The 9,837-nt window shown below is 42.9% G+C and overlaps 1 protein-coding gene across 1 annotated transcript; it reads right to left on the minus strand.

The window, feature by feature from the left end:
• Positions 1-955: 955 nt before the first annotated feature.
• Positions 956-2,089, minus strand: gpr85 (G protein-coupled receptor 85; the record flags this gene model as incomplete). Its single annotated transcript, XM_083907005.1, has 1 exon — positions 956-2,089. One exon carries the CDS (start codon positions 2,087-2,089, stop codon positions 956-958), a length of 1,134 nt encoding a protein of 377 aa, XP_083763131.1.
• Between the last annotated feature and the right edge of the window lie 7,748 nt (positions 2,090-9,837).

Consider the following 9,837-nt stretch of genomic DNA (forward strand, 5'->3'; position numbering starts at 1 on the left):
TGTAAAAGGTGATAAGAAAATAACAATGCCTGACACTATAGGGACATAATGGATTGTAAAACTACAAGAAATCAATTCTAGTCTTTATGTCGCAACTTCAAAAACCACACATTGTAAACCCCACCCCGTCATTGTTAACCCCCCACCCACCCACCCCGCCCAGTAAATGAAAAAAGATCATCACTTACATTAAAACCATTTTATCCTCTTGAGATGGTGTATTCCGACAGTTTTTCTTACTTACAGCGATTGTGTAGTCTGTTGCAAATTAAAGCATTCACTGTTTAGTTTGGAGGAGAAAAAAAAAGAAAAGGAAAAATAAGTTGTCCTTGCAATGCAACTGGCAACTGTTGACCAAAAAAAAAAGGAAAAAAGCATCTTTACATCTTCTTTTTAGTGCAACTCTTAAAATGTAAAACATTTCCAGTGATTCCTTGAGAGGTACTGTTTGTTTTTAACGCCGCTTCTTTTCTTTCTTTTTTTTCTTAACTTTTCATATTTATGTAATTCACACCTCACAGAATAACGCATCTTGAAATTATCCAAAGAAAGAAGTCATGTTTTCATTGTTCGCTCAATTTGTTTTTTTCGCTCTCTCTCTTTTTTTTTTTGCAGCTTTTTGCTTCTCTGCATTGGCTTGGCCTTCCACAATGTTACTAGAACATAAACACAAGGAGGGGATCCAGACCTCCTGTGCAATTCCCATTCCCTTCAGCCTCCACGTTTGATATATTTCATATTCAATCACCCCAGCAGAGCCTCGTGATTGGCAAGTCCACCTTCTACCTCTGAACACGGTGTAAGGCGGAGAAGGAGGAACGGGAGGAGAAAACTGGAGGATGAAGAGAAGAGAGATAGAAAGAGAGAGTGCGCTGTACAGTGGGGTAGAGCCCAGATCAAGATCAATCAGGGAAATTGAGACATAGATGAGGAAAAAACACCCACAGCAAAACCTTCATATAACGCAGTAAGGTTCCCTTGGTAACCTGGATTTTCTGCAGTAGAGGAGTGTGGTGCTGAAGCAGCGCCGCAGCTCCCTGTTGGAGAAGATGCAGATGAAAGGGTTGACCCCAGCCTGGGCAAAGCTCATCCACACGGCTGCCGTCAGGTAGCCTCCAGGGACCACAGGGCCCCTCGCAAACACCCGCCAGTAGCAGGCGACCAGATAGGGCCCCCACAGCGCCAGGAAGAAAAACGTCATAATGTAGAACATCCTACTAATCCTCTTCTCTGTTTTGAATTCATCCAACACCAGTAGACGCCTGCGGCCCGCCGCGTTGCTGTTCTGCCGGATGCCCAGCAAAGTTGGCGGGGTGGGGCCGCGACCAAATCCAGCCAGCCAGTTGGCCGCTGCCTGCCCACTGGCTCCTGGCCCGTGAAAGGTCCAGTTCTGGCTAACGGCAGGCACAAACTGGACGGGCTTCATCTTTCGGCGGTCGTGGACGAAAAAGATGAGCTTGAGGTAAACCAGCTGCGTGGCCAGGAGGATAAGTGCCAGGAGGAGCATGAAACCCAGCGAATCATTCGCCCTGAAGGAACGGTGCTGGAACGTGCACTGGTCCTCCTCCCGTATAAAAGAGTACGTCCCCACGTCGAGCACCGGAGGGAACGCCATCGCCACCGACAATGTCCACACCATGCAGATGACGGCGAGACAGGTCCAGAACGTCAGCCTCTTGGTGTAAAAGCGGTGGTGAGCGATGGCAAGGTAGCGAGTGACACTCACGCAGAAGAGCATGAACGCCGTGTGGAAACAGGAGAGCACGCCCAGGAAGGCGATCACTTTGCAGGTCAACGTACCGTAGGTCCACGCGGATCCATTCTTGACCGACGTGAAGACGAAGGGGAAACAGATGGCGGAGCGCAGGATGTCTGAGGCGCACAGGTCCAACAGGAAATAGTACGGCGCTCGGTGCAGGCTCTTATCTTTGACCAGCAGGATGGAGATCAGGAGGTTTCCAACCACGCCGACTCCAATGATGAAACCAAGAGAGGTCAGTTTGAGGAACGTGGCGAGAGGAGAGACATTTTGCAAGATGGTGTGGTCCCCTGCATGGCTATAGTTCGCCATAGATGGAGGAGGGATCATAAAGATAGCGGAATAGCTTCAGCCAAGTATCATGATCTAGAGGTGGCAGGCGGAGGTGTTACATCCATTTGGTGGTGTGCTTTGAAGAGGTTTCCAGGCATAAAGGCAACCTCTCCGCTAAGGCATTCTTTGTTCCTTTGTCTCATCACACCTACAATAAAAAAAAAAAGAAATTATCCACCCATCAGCATCCAGTCGTACACAACAGCTGCATTGTTTTCAACAGCACAGTTATCAGTGTTCCCTGTGCCTCTGTCATTTATGAGCTTATTTTCCTCATTATTTTAATATTTAAAGTGGCACACAGTTCCACAGCTGTGCCTCAGCCTGGACACTTGCTCCACAGACACAAACACAGACAGGCAGACGGTGATGGAGCTTGAATCAGACCAAACCATTAATCCGTGACATGATTTTTTTTTTTCTTTCTTTCATGTGGAATGTCTTGAACAAAGTCACCATGGTGGCCAAAAAAAGAAGGAAAAAAACGCACACTTAACCACCTTAATTGTGTCACAAAAGACGCATTCAAGATACCACAAAGAGCTCGGGTTTTTGGGGACATTTTTGGGGACGTTTTTTTTTCTTTTTCAGCGCACTGTGATGAGAAACGCAGCCCAAAATAAAAAACCTTGTTCACACCCTTCGCCCTGCAGAACAGAACACAACAGAGGAAGGCTCTCTGAAAGAACCGCGGATGCCTTGATTAAACTTGCCCTGCCTTTTACATGCAGTGTGGAAAATCGACGGAGGACGCGAGCGTCACCATCATCATAACGCATCCGTGTTTTTGTCTGATTAAAGGTTTACTGGATTACGGTAAACCTTATGTTAATAAGCAAGTGTTCTCATTAGCGCCGGTCACTGAGGATTGGAAGCCTCCATTTTACAGATCATCTTTCATATTATAATTACAGGCAACAAAGACTTGCGATTAAAAATGACTCTACAATCCGCATTTTGACATGAATCCATGCGCGGGTGTGTTTGTCAGCCTGTGTTGGACGGGAATTGTTTCGAAGTGACAACAACAAAGCAGGCAATAACAACATTACGCAATAAAAAACATATCTATCTTTGTTAATAACATGATGACACGGGCTTCATCCTGCGCCGGTGCCCGATTTCGTTCCGTGTCTGTACTTACGCGTTTTCTCTGCGTCCTCCCGCTCGTCAGTCGATTGTTTCACGCGCGCTCGGATCCGCTGGGTTTGGGTAAAAAAACGCAGGAGCAGGAGGAGACGTTCATCGTGCTCGTGTCGCGGATCTGCGAGTCCATCCGATAAGAATAATCTCCCGTGTATGTGTCCCCCCGCTATGAATTGAACCACAATCGCAGCCGCCACACAAGACAAGGCCAAAAAAAAAGAGATGGAGGAGAGGAGAGGAGAAAAAAAAACGAGAAAAGGAGAGCGAGAGAGAAAGAGAGAGATGAGGAGGAGGTGGAGGAGGAGGAGGAGAGGAGGCAGCCGATCACGAGATCAGTTCAAATCCTACCTGTTGATAATCCTGTTTCGTGTCCCTTCTCGGTGTTATTCGCATTGCACTGGTCGTGTTTTTTTTTCTTTTCTTTTTTTTGCTGTTTTAAAAAAGCCTGGTTTGTTGCTTGTCCCCTTTCTCTCTCTCTCTCTCTCGCTCTCTCTCTTCCACCGTGAATATCCTCCAGTAAACGGGGCCCAGTGCGCATGCGCTCTGCATCCCTATTTGTGATCCAAGACGCGTCTCGTCTCTTGTTGCAGCAGCAGCAGCAGCAGCAGCTCAGTCTCTCTCGGTAACATCTGTTCAAATAGGAGCTGTTGTTCGCCGGTAACGTGTCGTGTAACGGATTATTATATATATTTATTTATTTATTTTACGTCACTGTGGAAATAACCTCATAATGATTTAGTTTAGTTTGTATTTAATTTAAATACTTTTAAATAACACTCACCAGTCACTTAATTAGGTGCAGATGACACATAATAACATGGTTAAAGTTGTCAATATCATGACCATATAAGGAAGGGCCATATGTTACTTATTACAGATCACTCCTTTAAACATGACTTTACTTATTACCTGCTATAAGTAATGATTGTTTAACTCTTTTAATTTATTTTTCTTCCCAAGAAATTTATAGGATTTAGAACATTGTGATTACTATTAATAATCATCACCCCCACCCAGAGTAAATCTTATACATATATGTATATATATATATATATATACATATATATATATATATATAGCAATGACAAAGCGGCAAATATAACTAGATATTGCAATTCTGAGAGAAGTAGACAACAGTTACATTTACATTGCTTGTATGTCTTGTTTTGGAACTGAATCCACTTTATTGAAACAAAAATGAGCAAACATGGCAGCCTCTCAAAGCAAAAAATATGTCTCCCAACTTTTCCTACAGGGACTTAGATTTGTATCTGGAGTTTTCTTTTGCTAAGTAATAATAATACTATTATTGCTGTTTTGCAAATATGTCTTGAGTTCTCATTTCTGGTTAAAATAATAATATTCCACTGTGTAATGCATCCAACACAGACTATTATGCAGACAAAGATAGTTTTCTGCGTACCTTGGTGGTCATCTGTGGTTATTTAAGTGACTGTTGCCTTTCTGTAAACCCTAAAATCTGAATTGTTGTCCATGAAAATCCCAGTGGATCAGCAGTTTGGAACCAACAACCATGCCAATGTCCAAAGTCACTGTCACATCCAGATGTTCAAGTTAAACTTCAACAGGTCATCTTGACCATGTCTACATGCATAAATACCCTGTGTTGCTGCCATGTGAGTGTGCACAGTATGTGTGTGTTGTATCCCTCTGCAAACACTGTCCTTCTGAGATCCTATAAAAAAAAAACCTCTGTTTCTGTCCTCATTTTGCAAATGCTTGGCTCACCCCACACTCAGCAGTAATGTCAGCCATTATGTAGCCTACAAAGTGAAGTTCACCTCGAGTTAGAACGGCTGCCCCCCCCCCCCCCCCTTGTACTGCGTAATGCATAATTGACAAGCACTTTGTGCACTGTTGTTCATTCTGTCCGGACAGCATGATAAATTCATGGGATTTGATTTCTCATGTATGGAAGGAGAGCTGCGATGCCGTGAGCGGCGTAACAAGTGAGCAGAGAGTTCATCGGCCGTATGTATGCACGGCGAACACAGACGCAGGTTTGCACAGATATAAACTGGTTATTGCCCAAAACAAAACCGTTCAATTCAAATCATAGCCAGTTAGATATGAGAATCTGCCTCATTTGGACCATGTTTTTGGTCATCAATACTGTGGTTGACAAGGTCAGAAAAGGAAAAAAATATCAGCACACAAATTAACTCACAACAGTGAGAGTGGCTTTGCTACCTGGCGTTTAAAGCATGAATTAATTATGATGACATGGAAGGAATGTGCCGCTGCTAGCAATTGATACAACTTTCACAAGGACAATGTGATCTGTGCACACATGACAAGGCCATTCACCGTCAGACAATGTGGGCTATTAGTATAGGATATGGCACAATTACTGCACCTACCGCCACACAACCCTGAATTAAATAAAATCAAATTCCAATATTTGCTGATGAGTCATTCATTTATTCATTCCAGGGATTGTGGATTTTACTCCTAGTCGCCAATATGTCCTAAAATTAGCATTATTATTATTATTAGATGACAAAGAAGAGGAAGGTCAACCAAGTAATCAGTTAATCTACTTTTGGCCATTTTGTTAAATTAATTGGCATCAGTTGATTATTGTCTCAGCACTAAAACTTCACTTTCACCAATCAACCCTCAGAGCCTCACCATGTTTTAGATGTTTCCCTGTTCCAACACAGGATTGGGAAACACTGTATTATCTCATGCATGTGTTGAATATTTAAATTACACATTATTTTTACTGGAATATAAAGCCAACAACGTTGTGTATCAGTTGTTATCATAGTTAAAGTGCTGTATTTTATCAGATGGGAGGAAAACAGCCAAACATTGTACTAAAAAAGGCTTCAGATAATATAATAATATGATACAAGACCTTTGAGAAACATAACAAAGCACAACACAAGTATAAAACAACCATACTTGTTTAAGTAGGTTTTTATTTCTATACTATGACCTGTATATTGAACTTGTATTAGAGTACATTGTATATGTGTGTGTTCCACATGTGGCCATGAAAACAGTCTTTCCCCACTTTGTGAAAGAAAGAGTTCTCATTCAAATATCTTGAGCATAATCTGAGGTGAGCATCAGACACATCTGTTTAATCTCAGCAAAGCAATGTCACGCTTCATTAGCACAAAGAAAGCTACACTTATGTCACTCTTCACACTTGTGATTTTGTGTTTCACACAATGGCAACAAAACAAACACACACCAGTGGCATCTCCATCTAAGCATCTTCACAATAACATGTATACAAGTGCAATAGTCTATTCAGGCAACTGTGTTTGGTCCTTGTTCTCATGACAGTTCCTGTTTTTGGACTTCCTGGATGCTTCCCTTCCCCCGTCATCAGAGTGAGCGCACGTGGTTTCTCCCCCCGCAGTTTTGAAGCATTGATTCCAATAAGGCACGTTTCCTATTAGTCGCTTTATTGACACACAATCCTTGTCCACAGGTTCGTGTGAGAACAACCAGGGAAGGCATGGATAGAGGAGAGCCGGAGAGCGGACATTGTCGTGCGTCACAGCTGCTGGTTTCGCCTGCGTGCGTACCAGCCGAGGAGTGCGCACAAACCCACCACCGCCACAACGGTGCCAAGGAGCATCGCCAGCGCGTCCCCTGCGTCGTAAGCCTCCGCCGGGGGGATCAGGGAGAGAAAGATGAGCCACACAATCGCGGCAGCGTCTGTAAGTTGAAGTCTCAAGTCCATGGCGAGTTTGTTTTTTTTCCCCACCCTGCTCTTGTGACTGTCGAGGGACGCTGAAGCGCATGCGTAAAAAGTCAGATGACAAGCTGCAGAGCGGCCGGACTTCCTGGTGCGCTCAGCCAATCACAGAGCCACTCGCATCCTTCTCTCTCTCTGTGTGTGTGTTTAAAGAGTCATTTTATAATCCAGCAGGCGTGCGTCCTGCGCTGGCACACAGTTGACCACACATTTATGCTCTGCTGTTAATTGATTTGTTTCTCACAGATCAAATGAAAGTGCAGCCTCATCCTCCCAACTGTAATTATCCTCCAAGTGGATTACCAGAGTCGATCCAGCTGACAGGCTGTCAGTGCTTCTTGTCACTGGCCCTCAGGCCCTGCTATAAACAAATTAGGCTGTTTTACACCAGTCCATGCTCATCAGTCGCTCTGGTGTGACGCATGATATTCCCTCTGAAGACTAACACGTGTTGACATGCACAACAATAACACTGTCGCTTTTACATGTTACACTCGTTGGTGTCAAGGTCACACAAGAAAAAGAATTGAGCGTTACGGTCGTTAACGCATGCTTTCCTCAACTGAAGGAATTTATGGAGGGATATGTTATTAAAGCAGACCCAAATCGATTAAGCATGCATAAGTTAGCAGGAGGTTTGATATTCACTGGATATTTGTTTTCCAAAGACATTTTCTCAATCAACAAATAGATATTTTGTCATTCTAATTGCTGTAGTAGTTGCAATGGTAGACAGCTACTTACTACAGGTGACGTTTTGTTGATATCTGCCATTATTGTGAAACAGTATGAAATTAAATATTTAAAATATTCTCCAAAAATCAACAAATATACATTTTCCCATTCTGATTGCTGTAGTAGTTGCCAATGGTAGGCGGCTACTTACTACAGGAAAAGTGCTGTTGTTAAATATTTAATTTCATACTGTTTCAGAATAATGGCAAATATCAACAAAACGTCACCTGTAGTAAGTAGCTGTCTACCATTGGCAACTACTACAGCAATCAGAATGGGAAAACGTCTATTTGTTGATTGAGAAAATGTCTTTCGAAAACGAATATCCAGCGAATATCAAACCTCCTGCTAACTTATACAGGCTAATCGATTTCATATGGTCCACCACTCAATGTCAAGTTATACTGAAATTCAGTGAAATGTTGTCAGAAAAATCATTATTGCAGTACCATGATGTAATATTGTTACTGGCAATATAGTGTTCAGCTCATATCACACACCCTGACTGCTTTTTACCCAAAAACTTTGACTTTTTTTTCCCCTCACATGACCGATCCCCTGCAAAAGCAGAGGTTTGTCAGAGCATTGCCATTGTGCTATTGCCTTGTGGGCAAGTTAAAAATGTTAAATTAAGAGAATAATTCAGTTTTCTTAATGTCATGTAAACAAATTAATCTGTCGAGCTCATCTTAGTCAGACTAACATACCTGGATAATACGGTTCATAGTCCGATTACTCCGCATGTATACACTTTGTGGGAAATTTCCTCCCTGGTTTTTGACCTGGAAGCAGAAGGAGACGACATATAAACTGCAGTTCTTGGCAAAGATGCTAATAAGTCACACATGCAAGTCACAAGCACCTTTTTTTTTTTTTTTTAAACCTAAGCCTACCAATGTTAACCATCTTTTGTTTTGACCCACCAAGATGTTAAATGGACTTCCTGTCTTACCTTACTTTGTGAGATTTGAAGTGTCATATTTAAATTTCATGTGGTGGTGTTGGCGTCGCTCGGTTGCCAGGTTTGTACGCAAGGCAGCAAAAGTAGACAATATGTTTTCCATGTTTCATAAAGACAATTGTAACTGGAGTCAGTTTGAAGTCAAGTTAGCCAAGCAAGTTTCACGTCCTCAAATTTGTGACATTAGTCCCCCAGCTCTGAGAATTGTACTTTTTGTTTTTCCAATAGTTTGACAGTATTGGACCAGTACTGATTCCAAGTTCTGGAATTCTAATATTCTAGGTAAGCTGCCTCTCTACATCAGCCCTAAGTCTGAAAGCATCAGAGTCTCAGAGCCTGCAGCTGGCTCAGATTTAAGGTGCCAATGGTGAGGACAGAGTTAGGGAAGAAAACCCTATCCTACTTCGGTCCAAGGTCTTGGAATGAAACACAGGTCCCTTTTGTCTAAAATTGTTTTAATGCTTATAAGAAAGTGTATTTTGCTGGCATCATCCTTCTTCCATCCATGTTTTAATGGCTTGTTTTGTATTTACTCAAAATGTGCTGTTGCTCATTCTAGCCAGAACATCCTTGAAAAAAAAAGAGATTATTAATCTCGGTGGATGTTAAAGGTTAAGTATTGTTTCGGCTCATCCCCAGTTTGTTGATGCTTTTTCATCTAGCTCGACCCCCATGACCAGGAACCCTCACATTAGTCGAGATGATTGGTGGGGTGCAGTAACAGCCATAATAGAGAAACACCATGTAGTCTAACCCTCAGCATGGGATGCCTTTTTTATCTCAGTATATTTGCGGTTTGTACTGCAGGATTCCGTTTAGATTGAGGACTAACCCATGCCGCGGTCTCATGCTACAAATTGTTTGGCTTGCAGAGCTGTTATTAGTTGTAAGGTTTCTATCTCTGTGTGTGTGCTCTCCGGGGCAGTTTGCCTGTAATTTAATTAGCGCGCACAAGCCAAAGTAAAATATTGACCTTGTAATGCTGCCATACCTCTGTACCTGCCCCGCTCTGACCGAGGAGATGAATCGGCACACATTTCCTCTGCTCACTCTTCTCGCTCTCTCTCATCATGCGCACACTCTCTCCTCTGCTCCTGCTGTCTGTTTGGCAATTTGTCTCCCATACACACACATACAAGATTCCACGGGTCCTGTCTGATGTCTGTG

The sequence above is a fragment of the Microchirus variegatus genome, assembly GCF_963457635.1.
Source record: "Microchirus variegatus genome assembly, chromosome: 20".
Taxonomy (NCBI): domain Eukaryota; kingdom Metazoa; phylum Chordata; class Actinopteri; order Pleuronectiformes; family Soleidae; genus Microchirus; species Microchirus variegatus.